This window comes from Thamnophis sirtalis, unplaced genomic scaffold, assembly GCF_051295495.1.
Source record: "Thamnophis sirtalis isolate CommonGarterSnake01/CBP01778 unplaced genomic scaffold, rThaSir2_p1.2 scaffold_13, whole genome shotgun sequence".
Taxonomy (NCBI): domain Eukaryota; kingdom Metazoa; phylum Chordata; class Lepidosauria; order Squamata; family Natricidae; genus Thamnophis; species Thamnophis sirtalis.
In genome coordinates this window covers 3,701,352-3,716,455 of record NW_028261393.1, presented here as the reverse complement: position 1 = coordinate 3,716,455, position 15,104 = coordinate 3,701,352, and the positions used below count along the sequence as shown (strand labels likewise).

General features: G+C 48.0%; 1 protein-coding gene across 1 annotated transcript; it reads right to left on the bottom strand.

Annotated features, from left to right (window-relative positions):
* Positions 1-698: 698 nt before the first annotated feature.
* On the bottom strand, positions 699-13,924 carry DMAC2 (distal membrane arm assembly component 2). The gene is made up of 6 exons (XM_087727537.1): positions 13,856-13,924; positions 10,341-10,528; positions 7,709-7,789; positions 5,091-5,230; positions 1,943-2,105; positions 699-990 (listed from the first exon to the last, which is right to left on the bottom strand). Exons 1-6 carry the CDS (start codon positions 13,871-13,873, stop codon positions 804-806), a joined length of 777 nt encoding a protein of 258 aa, XP_087583663.1. The 5' UTR covers positions 13,874-13,924; the 3' UTR covers positions 699-803.
* Between the last annotated feature and the right edge of the window lie 1,180 nt (positions 13,925-15,104).

Sequence of the window (15,104 nt, the reverse complement as noted above, 5' to 3'; positions counted from 1 at the left end):
GTTTTTTTTTCTTTTTTCTTTTTGTTTTTTCATTGTTGTGTGTATGTGTTGTTTATGTAATAAAAATAAAATAATAATAATAATTAAAAAAAGACTGGTGGTGTTCAACTCCCAAATTCTCCTACACAAGTCTTAAAGTGGTTAAGTTGGTTCCACTACAAAACCGCGCTCGACTAAAGGGCGCTCGACGAAACCGCGTAGCTGACGTCATCACAGCGCGACAACAGCGCGGAGAAAAAAGCACGCTGTAAACGCTAAACCTAAAATTAACCCCTAAACCTAAACCTAACCCCCTAAACCTAATCCTAAACCTAACCCTAAACCTAACCCTTAACCTGACCCTAACCCTTAACCTAACCCTTAACCTAACCCTAACCCTTAACCTAACCCTAAACCTAACCCTTAACCTAACCCTAAACCTAACCCTTAACCTAACCCTAAAGCTAACCCTAAAGCTAACCCTTACCTTAAGTTGAATCGGCTTGCTTTCAAAGCGCTATTTAAAGCGCCCTTCTTTCTCCGTGCTCGCTGTTGTCGCCCTGTTGATGACGTCAGCGACGCGGTTTAATCGGGCGCGCTTTAGTCGAGCGCGGTTTTGTCGTGCCACGGTTACGTTTGGGGACCCCCTGCTTTAGAGGTTCCCCCGCCTGGGGCCACATCCGTTGCGCCGACTGTGTCTCATAAAATCCACAACGAGCTTGGTCAACAACTGTCGGCTTTAAAACAACAGTGTCCGTGGGTGTCTTATCAAAGGGGTGCGGAGAAGGGACGCGAAGGTTTAAAGAACTGTTTTGGTTTCCGGTTCAAGTGGAGACCCCGCTGAGCGTGGGGGAAATCCGTTCTTTTTCCGGCTCGGTGGGAGAGTCCGTGTCATCCTGGTCGTCCATCCCCACAATGTAACACCGGGGCAGCATCTCTTCCAGGAGAATCCGAATTAACAGCGGGTGAGAAACAGAAGGGAGACTGGAGACATCCAGGCGTTCCAAATTCCTGCAAGAAATGAATACAGGGATTTTCCCGTTGCTTCCATTGACACTTCCCCCCTCCCCTTTCTCTGAAAAGATAAAGATTTCATTTTTATTTCTAGCCTTAATTGTTTTTAGCAATAGCTCGAGGTGATATGATATGACTTCTTCTTCCTAATTTCCCCCACAACAACGACCCTGCAAAGTGGGCTGGACTAAGAAAAAAGGATTGGCCAAACTCATCCAGCTAGCTTTCATGCCTAAGGGAAGATTAGAACTCGCCGTCTCCTGGTGATTGGTCAAAAGTCACCCAGTCGGCTTTCATGCCGAAGGCGGGACTAGAGTTGAAGTCCACCAGTCTTAAAAGTCGCCAAGGTTGGCTGAGGAATTCTGGGAGTTGAAGTCCTCAAGTCTTAAAGTCGCCAAGGTTGGCTGAGGAATTCTGGGAGTTGAAGTCCTCAAGTCTTAAAGTCGCCAAGGTTGGCTGAGGAATTCTGGGAGTTGAAGTCCCCCAGTCTTAAAGTTGCCAAGGGTGGCTGAGGGATTCTGGGAGTTGAAGTCCACCAGTCTTAAAGTCGCCAAGGTTGGCTGAGGAATTCTGGGAATTGAAGTCCACCAGTCTTAAAGTCGCCAAGGTTGGCTGAGGAATTCTGGGAGTTGAAGTCCTCCAGTCTTAAAGTCGCCAAGGATGGCTGAAGAATTCTGGGAGTTGAAGTCCTCCAGTCTTAAAGTCGCCAAGGTTGGCTGAGGAATTCTGGGAGTTGAAGTCCACCCGTCTTCCAGTGGCCAAGGTTGGAGATCCCTAAAGCTCTAAAGTTCCTTTCCAACTCAAGGACGCAATGACTCGCACTACCATCTAAGGCGCTTGGCGCTCCCTGGAAAACCCCCACCTCTGCTTCTCTCTCTCTTTCCCCAGCCCTGGAGTGAAGAAGCCTCCCTGGGATGCAGACCCTCTGCCCCTACACGGCTGCACTTACTCAAAGTGGTGGAGGCAAGGCAGCCCTTTCTCCGTGATCCGGGGACAGCCGGCCAAAGACAAAGTCTGCAGGGTGGAACCAAAGGGGTGCAGCAGATTCAGGCACCAGTCGTCGATGAGAGGGCACCTGCTCAGGTCCAGGTGCTTCAGGCCTTTCAGGTTCGCTGTGGGGGGGATCCAGGGGATTGGGGGAGATTGAAGACGGACACGGGATTATTATTAGGCGCATTAAGAGGAAACGACTGTAGAAAAACACAATCTAACAGGGATGGCCCACCATTTTTGCCTAGAGTGCCAAAAGCACGCGATCGTGTCCACCCCCATAATTTAACGCCTCCCTGCACTGTACCCCCTGCGCATGCGTTAATTCCCACCCACCCCCACTGCTCCATGCATGCATGCACAGCTTTCTTGGAGCCTGGGGAGGGGGGGAAACGGCCTCCCCCTGACCCAGAGGCTCTCCGGAGTTTGGAAACGCCCCATTTTCCGACTTCCGGTGGGCCCAGTTTTTCGACCCCCCCCCCAGGGCCCAGAGGCTTTCTAGGAGTCTCCGGAGGGCGAAAAACCACCCAACGCACAAACCGGAAGTTCGGGAACGGACTTCCGGGTTGCCCATTGGGCTGTTTTTCTCTCTCTGGAGGGTGAAAAACAGCCCAACAGAAACCAGAAGTCCATTCTAGGACTTCTGGTTTGTGCATTGGGTGGTTTTTCGCCCTCCGGAGGCTTCATGAGGCTTTCCCGGAGCCTCCAGTGGGCGAAAAAACGGCCAAAAACCAAGGCCAAAAATCAGTTGGCCGGCACTCGCGTGTGCGCTGAACTGACAGGATAACGCCTCGTGTGCCCTCAGAAATGGCTCAGTCTGCCACTTGTGGCATGCGTGCCATAGCTTCGCCATCACGGCAATATATCATGCGACACATAACAACAGCAGCCAGAATCATACATGCGCAAGACAGGGAAAACGACAGCATCCCCTCTGACGGAATGGTGATAAAAGTGTTCGAATGTGCAGAGATGGATAATCGGCTAACAATGGAAATGAAAGAAAGAGGAGAAACGGAATATTATCTAATTTGGGGCACATTTGGTATAATTGCTTAAGAATAGAAGCAAAGATAAAGAACGTTCAAATAAAGGAAGATGTAATACACAATATGATGTAGTTATAATAATAGCACGCTGTATTAAATAGATACGTACATAAAAGGAAAGGAAAAACATAAGGTAAGTAACATTCAATTCAATTTATTAGATTTATAGACCGCCCAATCCCGGAGGACTCCGGGCGGCTTACAAAGAACAAGAAAAGAAAGCAAAATAAAAATAAAAAATAATTTAAAAATTCCCCAACACGCATACGTTCTGATCAGGGCTGGACCCTACATAATAAGGTCAACAGCCTCACGCCTGCCGGAACAGCCAGGTCTTAACAGCTTTCCTGAAGGCCATGAGAGTGGGTAAGGTCCAGACCTCTGGGGGTAGCTGATTCCACAGGGTCGGAGCAGCCACAGAGAAGGCCCTCCTCCGAGGCCCCGCCAGCCGACACTGTCCGGCTGACGGAGTCCTAAGGAGGCCCACCCTGTGGGATCTTATCGGCCATTGGGAGGTGTATGGCAGTAGGTGGTCTCGCAGATAGCCAGGTCCTAAGCCATGTAGGGCTTTAAAGGTAATAACCAACACCTTGAATTGCGTCCGGAGACCAATAGGCAGCCAGTGCAGCTCGCGGAGGACAGGTGTAATATGGGTGTATCTCGGTATACCCAATATCACTCGTGCGGCTGCATTCTGGACTAGCTGTAGTCTCCGAACGCTTTTCAGGGGTAGCCCCATGTAGATCTACCGATACCAGAGCGTTGTAAAGATTGAAATTGTGAAACAAAATGAAGAAAATTGTCCAATAAAAATTATTTTAAAAAAGAAAGAAAAGAAAACGGGCACAAAATCAAACGCACAACCAGAAAAATCTGGGAAACGCCGGAGATCGTTTGCGTTGAAAAAAACATATGGGGCAAAGGTTGGAAATGGCCCTATAACTCACGGAGGGGAGAAGAAGGAGAAGTCATTAAAATTTATGGGGTGCAGATGATGAAAGTGTGACACGGCAGCCAGCTGGGGTGTGGTCGTGGCTGTGGTGCCAGACGGGGAGGGGAGAGACACGCACTGTCAAGTCTACCCATCCACCCCCCCACCTCCACCCATGAAAGTTTAGCAAGTGATGTCTGAGCTGCGGCCACCAGCCGTAGTAAAGAATGGGAATTTGCTGTGTCAAGCATCCCATAAAGAGGAGGAAAAGGAACAGGGGGAGGAAATGTAATGAGGAGGAGGAGGAGGGAGGGAGGGGAGGAGGAAGAGGGGGATGGGGAAGAGGGAGGAGAGGAACTAAGGGCAGGAAGAAGAGGGGCGGATGGGTAGGGGGGAGGAGGAAGGAAAGGAATAGGGTGGGGGGGACGAGGGGAAGGAAAGGAATGGGGGAGAAGGAGTGGGGGAGAGGGGCAGGGGGAAGGAGGTAGGGGAGGAATGGGGGATAGGGAAAGGGGTAATGAGGACGAGGGAATGGAGGAGGAGAAGGAGGACGATGGGGAAGAAGAGGGAGGAGGGGAAATGGGGAGGAGGAGGGAGAAGGAGGAAGTGGGGCAGATAGGTAGGGGGAAAGAGGAAGGAAAGGAATAGGGGAGTTGGAGAGGGAGGAGGAGGGGGTAGGAGGAAGGGGAGGAATGTGGGAGGGGGAGGGGGGAGAGGGAGGAGAGGGAAAGGTGGAGAGGGGGAATATGGGAAGGAGGAGGAAGAGGAGAGGGAGGGAGGAGGAAAAAGGAGGGGAGGAGGGGAGGAGGAAGGGGAGGAATAGGGGAGGAGGACAAGGGGAAGGAGGGGGAAGAGGAGGAGGGGGGATATGGGAAGGAGGGAGAGGAGGAGGGGAAGGAGAGGCAGGAGGAAGGAATGGGCAGAATGGGAGAGGGGGACGAAGGGGAGAGGGAAGGAGGAGGGTGGAATATGGGGAGGAGGGAAGGGGGGACGGGGGGAAGGAGGGAGGGGGAGGGGGACAAGGGGGAGAGGGAGGGAGAGGAATAGGAGGGAAGGAGGGGCAGGGGGCAAGGAGTTACTGCCACCCAAACCTTCCTAGGCCCCAAACGTAGGCTGATATTTCTCACCGAAGTTTTTCAGGCCGATGTAACTGATGAAGGAGCTGCTGAGGTCGATGCCTTCCAAGGATTTCCCACAATAATCTGTAAAATCCATGTTTTCTTCCCCTTTAGGGTCCTGGCGATACCAATCCATTTGGTCCTGGAAACTAAAGCAAAATAAATCTGTTTTTCGGGGTGGGGGATAATAGCAATAGCAGTAGCAATAGTAGTTAGACTTATATACCGCTTCATAGGGCTTTCAGCCCTCTCTAAGCGGTTTACAGAGTCAGCATATTGCCCCCAACAACAATCCGGGTCCTCATTTTACCCACCTCGGAAGGATGGAAGGCTGAGTCAACCTTGAGCCTAGTGGGATTTGAACCGCTGAACTGCAGATAACAGTCAGCTGAAGTGGCCTGCAGTGCTGCACTCTAACCACTGTGCCACCTCGGCACATGCCTTCTTTGTATGAAGGACTTTCATATTTACTTTGGGGTAGATGGATGTAGCAATAGCAATAGCAGTGAGACTTATATACCGCTTCATAGGGCTTTCAGCCCTCTCTAAGCGGTTTACAGAGTCAGCATTTTGCCCCCAACAACAATCCGGGTCCTCATTTTACCCACCTCAGGAGGATGGAAGGCTGAGTCAACCTTGAGCCGGTGAGATTTGAACCGCTGAACTGCAGATAACAGTCAGCTGAAGTGGCCTGCAGTACTGCACCCTAACCACTGCGCCACCTCGGCTATTTATATTTATATTTATATTTATTTATATTTATATTTTAAAATAAAAATAAAAATCTCCTGATCTCAACACAGGCGGCCCTCACTGAGCCCACAATTCCCCGTTCTTAAGTGAGGCATTTGCTAAGTGAGTGTTGCCTCACTTTATGGCCTTCCTCGTCACAAAGCTGGATCACGTGAGCCTGGGGGTGGCGAAACGTTCGTAGGAAAATCATTCCTGGGTCACTTTTTTTCCCCAATGCCGTTGTAACTTTGAATGGTCACTAAATGAACAGTCGTAAATCGAGGATGACAAATTGCCGTTCTCCAGACTTTTGGGCTGCTGGGATAGGAAGCCCACAAGGTCCTGGAGGAGCCACTGAGGAGGCCCCAGATTTATGGCAGCCGGCTGCATTTCACATTTTTGTTGGGGAACGGAAGACACTAAGTGGAGCGAAGATACAAAAGATGAATGGCTGCTTTATTAATTTACAGGTAGTCCTCGCTTTATAACCGTTCTCTCAGTCAGCATCATCATCTTCTTCTTTTAATGACTCCATAATCCTTTGCAGGGTGGAGTCTGGGCAACTGAATGGAGCTGAGTGCTTACTGGCCGGATGCCCTACCCTGTCGCCAGTGCGGAGTTTTTATTTGGCAGATATATTCTCATTGTGAGAACTGAGAGAGAAATTTCTGCCTCTACCTAGGATTGAACTAACAGACTCCGGATTGTGAGGCAAGAGCTCCACCCCTACGCCATCGCACCACTCTTAACAACTCTCTTAGCAACCATTCAAAATTACAATGCAATGAAAAAAAAGCGAGTTACGACTATTTTTCACAATTACGATCTTCGTGGCCCCCACGTGATCATGTGATCAAAATTCAGACTCTTGGCCACTGATTCGTCTTTATGACGGTTGCAGTGTCCTGGGGAGGTGTCCCATGATCCCCTTTTGCGACCTCCTGCCAAGCAAAGTCAAGGGGGAAGCCAGATTTGCTTAACAACGGTGGCAAGAAAGGCCATAAAATGGGGCAAAAAGTCACTTAACCAAGGTCTCCCTTAACTATAAAAATGTTGGGCTCAATTTGTGATTGTTACGTCGAGGGTTTCTTGTATTCATATCCCGCCTGCATTGTTTTTACAATCTTCTCTGCTGAAACAGTTGACGTTAAGTTTGCCACCTAATTTTAAGGCCACAAATATTGTGGTCAAGTGTGAATCCAGGTGTCTGGGAGTGTTGTGTGCGGCCAGAGGATCTCGCAGCAGAGTCGGACAGTGAGGAGGTTGGGGAGGAACATGGGCCAGTCCTGGAGTCACGGACGAGGGCTCTGCATCGGAGGCAGAGAGAGGGCCAGAGCCGTATGCCAGTTATCAGCTGCCTTCGGAATCAGACATCAGTGAGGCAGAAGAACAGCTGGAGCCTGTTCCCAGTGCGCGCATGCGCAGAGTTGCCAGAAGAAAAGAACAGCTCAGAAATCAGGGTCGACTTGGGAGTAAAGTCACATGTGGAAGGTGAATGGCCCCTCCCATAGGGAGTAAAAGAGGAGCTGAAGGGGAGTGGAGTTTGCAGGAGACAATTCATTCATTCATTCATTTCAGGAGTGTGGAGATCTGCCCGTGAATCTCAGAGACTCTGTGCCAAAGTCTTTCCTTGCAAAAGCACCTCATTTGGAAAATATTCACATGGCAGCTTTCCAAGATAGATAAGGTCTGTGGTCATAAATATTCCTTTGAAAGACTATTTGCCAGGCCTTGGCTGAATGGGAATGAGAGGAATTCACATTCGTTTAATAAAAGGGGTTTTGTCGGGACCAGGAATCTGCCTTGTGCTTTTTAGGGAAGCTTAAGTCAGGAGAGAGGAAAGGATGCAACCCTCCCACAATGCAGCGGTGGATAGAAATAGGCGTTGCACATACCGAATGGCTCCCTGCAGCTTCAGGACAAAGATGGCGGCTCCGATATCGCTGCCATAGTGCTGGTGTAGGCCAATGTCATACCTGTGGGTGGAAAAGGTATAAAAAAAATCTCTGTGGGAAACTCTTGTCGGTTATGGAAAACTTCCATATGTCATGTGTGTACTTCAATTCCCAGAATTCCCCAGCCAGCATGCTTAAAGATCCAAGGACTTCAATTCCCAGAATTCCCCAGCCAGCATGCTTAAAGATGCAAGGACTTCAATCCCCAGAATTCCCCAGCCAGCATACTTAAAGATGCAAGGACTTCAATTTCCAGAATTCCCCAGTCACCATGCTTAAAGACGCATGGACTTCAATTCCCAGAGTTCCCCAGCCAGCATGCTTAAAGATGCAAGGACTTCAATTTCCAGAATTCCCCAGCCAGCATGCTTGAAGACACATGGACTTCAATTCCCAGAATTCCCCAGCCAGCATGCTTAAAGATGCAAGGACTTCAATCCCCAGAATTCCCCAGCCAGCATACTTAAAGATGCAAGGACTTCAATCCCCAGAGTTCCCCAGCCAGCATGCTTAAAGATGCAAGGACTTCAATTCCCAGAATTCCCCAGCCACCATGTTTAAAGATGCAAGGACTTCAATCCCCAGAATTCCCCAGCCAGCATACTTAAAGACGCAAGGACTTCAATTCCCAGAGTTCCCCAGCCAGCATGCTTAAAGATGCAAGGACTTCAATTCCCAGAGTTCCCCAGCCAGCATGCTTAAAGATGCAAGGACTTCAATTCCCAGAATTCCCCAGCCAGCATACTTAAAGATGCAAGGACTTCAATCCCCAGAATTCCCCAGCCATCATGCTTAAAGATGCAAGGACTTCAATTCCCAGAGTTCCCCAGCCAGCATGCTTAAAGATGCAAGGACTTCAATTCCCAGAATTCCCCAGCCACCATACTTAAAGATGCAAGGACTTCAATTCCCAGAATTCCCCAGCCAGCATACGTAAAGATGCAAGGACTTCAATTCCCAGAATTCCCCAGCCATCATGCTTAAAGATGCAAGGACTTCAATTCCCAGAATTCCCCAGCCAGCATGCTTAAAGATGCAAGGATTTCAATTCCCAGAATTCCCCAGCCAGCATACGTAAAGATGCAAGGACTTCAATTCCCAGAATTCCCCAGCCAGCATACTTAAAGGTGGAAGGATTTCAATTCCCAGAGTTCCCCAGCAAGCATGCTTAAAGGTGGAAGGATTTCAATTCCCAGAGTTCCCCAGCAAGCATGCTTAAAGACCAATGGACTTCAATTCCCAGAATTCCCCAGCCAGCATGCTTAAAGATGCAAGGACTTCAATCCCCAGAATTCCCCAGCCAGCATACTTAAAGATGCAAGGACTTCAATCCCCAGAATTCCCCAGCCAGCATGCTTAAAGATGCAAGGACTTCAATCCCCAGAATTCCCCAGCCAGCATGCTTAAAGATGCAAGGACTTCAATCCCCAGAATTCCCCAGCCAGCATGCTTAAAGATGCAAGGACTTCAATTCCCAGAATTCCCCAGCCAGCATGCTTAAAGATGCAAGGATTTCAATTCCCAGAATTCCCCAGCCAGCATACGTAAAGATGCAAGGACTTCAATTCCCAGAATTCCCCAGCCAGCATACTTAAAAGTGGAAGGACTTCAATTCCCAGAATTCCCCAGCCAGCATGCTTAAAGATGCAAGGACTTCAATTCCCAGAATTCCCCAGCCAGCATGCTTAAAGGTGGAAGGATTTCAATTCCCAGAATTCCCCAGCCAGCATGCTTAAAGGTGGAAGGATTTCAATTCCCAGAGTTCCCCAGCAAGCATGCTTAAAGACCAATGGACTTCAATTCCCAGAATTCCCCAGCCAGCATGCTTAAAGATGCAAGGACTTCAATTCCCAGAATTCCCCAGCCAGCATGCTTAAAGGTGGAAGGATTTCAATTCCCAGAATTCCCCAGCCAGCATACTTAAAGATGCAAGGACTTCAATCCCCAGAATTCCCCAGCCAGCATGCTTAAAGATGCAAGGACTTCAATCCCCAGAATTCCCCAGCCAGCATGCTTAAAGATGCAAGGACTTCAATCCCCAGAATTCCCCAGCCAGCATGCTTAAAGATGCAAGGACTTCAATTCCCAGAATTCCCCAGCCAGCATGCTTAAAGATGCAAGGATTTCAATTCCCAGAATTCCCCAGCCAGCATACGTAAAGATGCAAGGACTTCAATTCCCAGAATTCCCCAGCCAGCATGCTTAAAGATGCAAGGACTTCAATTCCCAGAATTCCCCAGCCAGCATACTTAAAGGTGGAAGGATTTCAATTCCCAGAGTTCCCCAGCAAGCATGCTTAAAGACCAATGGACTTCAATTCCCAGAATTCCCCAGCCAGCATGCTTAAAGATGCAAGGACTTCAATTCCCAGAATTCCCCAGCCAGCATGCTTAAAGACCAATGGACTTCAATTTCCAGAATTCCCCAGCATGCTTAAAGATGCACGGACTTCAATTCCCAGAATTCCCCAGCCACCATGCTGGAATCTAATCCATCTCTGTCCAGTGCAGGAATCCACTACTATAGCAGGAATTAAAGGGAGATTCTTAAGAGTCCTCCCAGGTCCACCTACTTGTTTCCTTTTTCCATTTTCCATCTCTTTAATTTCCGGCCAATTTCGACAAAGGTTTCAATGTCGTAGAAGCGGCTGGAGAGATACTGAAATATCCCACCTTTCTGGTGGTTTGAAGAAAGACCCTTGGACGTGCTGCTAAACTGACAGCCGACGCATAAGGAGGTCAAACGTTTGCTTTGCCGGAGCTGGAAAGAGAAGGAAGCAGAAGCAACATTTTCTACAAAGAAAGAAACTCTTGTTGTTTAGTTGAGTTGAGTTTACGGTCATCGTCAATTAACAGCACCACCAGCTGGCCAGCATTTTTAGCTACACAGCAAATAAATATCTAGGGAGCTTCTCAGTCATTCACGCTATGATTATCTCAAAAGTGCTTTTTCCAAAGGCAACGGAACTTTCTTGTTTTTTCCTTAAAGACGTTTCGCTTTCTCATCCCAGAAGGTTCTGAAGCTTCTTGGATGAGAAAGCGAAATGTCTTTAAGGAAAAAAACACAAGAAAGCCCCATTGCCTTTGGAAAAAGCACTTTTGGGACACAGCAAGTATTTTTTAGAGCTTCACAAATTACTATTTTCTAGTCTCACCTTAGGCACCAAAAAACAGCTGAGGGAGTTTGGGCCCCTCATCAGGCATGAAAAACTCACCAGGAGACTGTGAGTTCTAGTCCCACCTTAGGCATAAAAGCTAATTGGGTGACTTTGGGCCAATGAGCAAGAGATGGTGAGTTCTAGTCCTGTCTTAGGCGTGAAAATCATCAGGAGGCTGTGAGTTCTAGTCCCACCTTAGGCATAAAAGCTAACTGGGTGACTTTGGGCCAATGAGCAAGAGATGGTGAGTTCTAGTCCTGTTTTAGGCATGAAAATCATCAGGAGACTGTGAGTTCTAGTCCCACCTTGGGCATAAAAGCCAATTGGGTGACTTTGGGCCAATGAGCAAGAGTTGGTGAGTTCTAGTCCTGTTTTAGGCATGAAAATCATCAGGAGGCTGTGAGTTCTAGTCCCACCTTAGGCATAAAAGCTAACTGGGTGACTTTGGGCCAATGAGCAAGAGATGGTGAGTTCTAGTCCTGTCTTAGGCATGAAAATCACCAGCAGACAGTGAGTTCTAGTCCCACCTTAGGCATAAAAGCCAACTGGGTGACTTTGGGCCAATGAGCAAGAGATGGTGAGTTCTAGTCCTGTCTTAGGCATGAAAATCACCAGGAGACAGTGAGTCCTAGTCCCACCTTAGGCATAAAAGCCAACTGGGTGACTTTGGGCCAATGAGCAAGAGATGGTGAGTTCTAGTCCTGTCTTAGGCATGAAAATCACCAGCAGACAGTGAGTTCTAGTCCCACCTTAGGCATAAAAGCCAACTGGGTGACTTTGGGCCAATGAGCAAGAGATGGTGAGTTCTAGTCCTGTTTTAGGCATGAAAATCATCAGGAGGCTGTGAGTTCTAGTCCCACCTTAGGCATAAAAGCTAACTGGGTGACTTTGGGCCAATGAGCAAGAGATGGTGAGTTCTAGTCCTGTTTTAGGCATGAAAAACACCAGGAGACAGTGAGTTCTAGTCCCACCTTAGGCATAAAAGCCAACTGGGTGACTTTGGGCCAATGAGCAAGAGATGGTGAGTTCTAGTCCTGTTTTAGGCATGAAAATCATCAGGAGGCTGTGAGTTCTAGTCCCACCTTAGGCATAAAAGCTAACTGGGTGACTTTGGGCCAATGAGCAAGAGATGGTGAGTTCTAGTCCTGTTTTAGGCATGAAAATCATCAGGAGACTGTGAGTTCTAGTCCCACCTTAGGCATAAAAACCAACTGGGTGACTTTGGGCCAATGACCAAGAGATGGTGAGTTCTAGTCCTGTTTTAGGCATGAAAATCATCAGGAGACTGTGAGTTCTAGTCCCACCTTAGGCATAAAAGCCAACTGGGTGACTTTGGGCCAATGACCAAGAGATGGTGAGTTCTAGTCCTGTCTTAGGCATGAAAATCATCAGGAGACTGTGAGTTCTAGTCCCACTTTAGGCATAAAACTGGGTGACTTTGGGCTAATGATCAAGAGATGGTGAGTTCTAGTCTTGTCTTAGGCATGAAAATCACCGGGAGATGGTGAGTTCTAGTCCCACCTTAGGCATAAAAACCAACTGTGTGACTTTGGGCCAAATGACCGAGATATAGTGAGTTCTAGTCCTGCCTGATGTATGAAACCTGGCTGGGTAACTTTGGGTCAATCGTCAGGAGATTATGAGTTGTAGTTCCTCCTTAGGTATGAAAGATGGCTGGATGATTTTGGGCCAGTCCCTCTCTCTCTCAGCCCAATCCACCTCACAGGGCTGTTGTTGTGGAGAAAACAAGTGGAGGGAAGCGTGTTGTGTATGCCGCCTTGAGTTATTTGTAAAAATAATAAAAGGCAGGATACAAATACAGACAATCTATAAGAAAGCATGTTTTTCTTTTAACGGAGATTATTTTTTTAGGCATGCCCGAATTTGCACTTTCAGCAACCACACAATAGGAAGTTAGCCTGAAAGACCTTGAATACGCTTGCAACTTTCAAGAAAGATACTAACCTAGCTGGGAGAAAGGTGAGGTGGCCCATAAATTTGCCCCTTGTAGATGGTTATCTAGAATCAGTTTTTCCGATTATTCAAACTTCATGTGCAAACTATGACTTTTAGTATTTATTTACTTACTGGTGTATCACATGTACTGACTGTACTATGCATCATTTGTTTCTCCCCCCCCTATAAAAAACTTCACATACCTCTTTTTAAAAAAATCCATTTTGCTTTGCCTGAATTACTTGATTGGTACAGCTAGTCCTCACCTTACAACAGTTCACTTAGTGATGGTTCGAATTTACAAAGGAACTGAAAAAAGTAAGTTATGACCATTTTTCACACTTACGGCCGCCGGGGCATCCTTGTGGATGTCGCGTGATCCAAATTCAAGACGCTCGGCAACCGACTCGTGTTTGTGACGGCTGCTGCGTGGTCACGGGATCCCCTTTTTTGCAACCTTCCGGCAAGCAAAGTCAAGGGGGAAGCCCGATTCACTTAACGACCGTGTTACCAACCTAACACCTGCAGTGATTCACTTAGCCCCCACCCCCCGTACAAGAAAGAAATCCACTTTAACAATGGTCTTACTTAGCAAAAGAAATAGTGGGGGGAACTCCCTTGTGGTCATAAATCGAGGACTACCTGCATTTTCAGGAGGAAAAGCTCTTTTGCAAAGGTAAACGTGTTTTTTCCCTCCCAAATTCAGGGAACAGGTGTGCAGCTCCGGCTGCCTGAGTTTTGAAGCAACACACATGCACAGGTACATAAATAAAGGCAAAATAAACATCTAATAATGCAAAATACCTGTGGACAAGGAGGGAGGGGAGCTAAAGGAGGGGCTGACACCCCTGGGAGTCATTTTCCTGCCTTGCCCTTCATCGAAAACCGAGGTGCCGAGTTCAAATCCGGTCTATTTGTTCTGAAACGGGTTTGCCACGAAAAGCAAACCAAAAAAAAAAACCCCAACTACTCACCAGCGCCGGCGCCGCCATCTTTACGCGTGTCACGTGACTCCCCGCCGCCCCAAGACGGCCGAAAGGACCTTCCCGCGACCTGCTGAGACTGCGCATGTGCGTATTCTCGGGCATGCTCAGTCGTGACAAGTGAAACTCCTCCCGACCTTGCCTTGCCCTTACTTGGCATTAGCGCCTCTTGCGGTATAATATTGGAACTATTTGAATACGCGCCTTCAAACAGCGTTTGAAAAGAAGACAGTCCTTGATAATAAATAATAATAATTTAAAAAAAATTGCAATGATCAATTAATTGCTTCGCCTTGTCACACTCAGGGTTGAAGTCTTGGAATATTCTGTGCTAGGCAGGTTGATTATTTTTTTTCCCCCATGGAAAAAATAAAAATTCTGCACATGCTCAGAGGCCCTCTTTTCTTTGGGTAATTGGCCAAGCTACTAGCTCTCCCCAATCCCCTGGGAAAGTCGTCATTGCGTGATCCGGGGACACTAAAACCTTCCACTTGCCAAGGACCTAAATCTTTATCAGGGGACCGTGGGGATTCTGTGACGGTCGTAAATGCGAGGACCAGTCGTAAGCCATGTTTTTTCAGTGCTGTTCTAACTTCAGACGGTGACTAAAGGAACAGTTGTATATTGAGTATGCAGGCAGCCCTCAACATACGACCAATTTTGAGTAGTCCGGAGAACTGGTAGCGAAAATTTTGAGTAGTCCGGAGAACCGGTAGTGGAAATTTTGAGTAGTCCGGAGAACCGGTAGTGGAAATTTTGAGTAGTTCGGAGAACCGGCAAATGCCACCTCTGGCTGGCCCCAGAGTGCAGTGGGAATGGAGATTCTGCAGTATTCTTCCCCTGCCCCGCCCACCAAGCCACGCCCACCAAGCCACACCACGCCCACTAAGCCATGCCCACCGAACCACTAGTAAAAGGATTTGAATTTCACCACTGCTCTGGGCCCACTCTATCGTATAAATGCCCGATGTACAGTGTGGATTCCAGGCAGACGAGGTGTATTCGAGGATTGGTCTGGCAAAGGTTTTGTGTGCCTTACTTTGCAGTACAAGGTTACTGGAGAAGAAGCTTTGCAAAATTAGGTTCACGACGCTGAATGCCTTTTTTTGGCAATGCTGTCACAGTGAGCTCTGGGGCTTAGATTGTTTGAGGTGACTACTCCTAGGTTCTTGGCAGAGTGAGGGTCGTCTACGAGGTCGTATCTTGGCATTCGGTGGCCGCCCGCATTCCTTTCAACCAA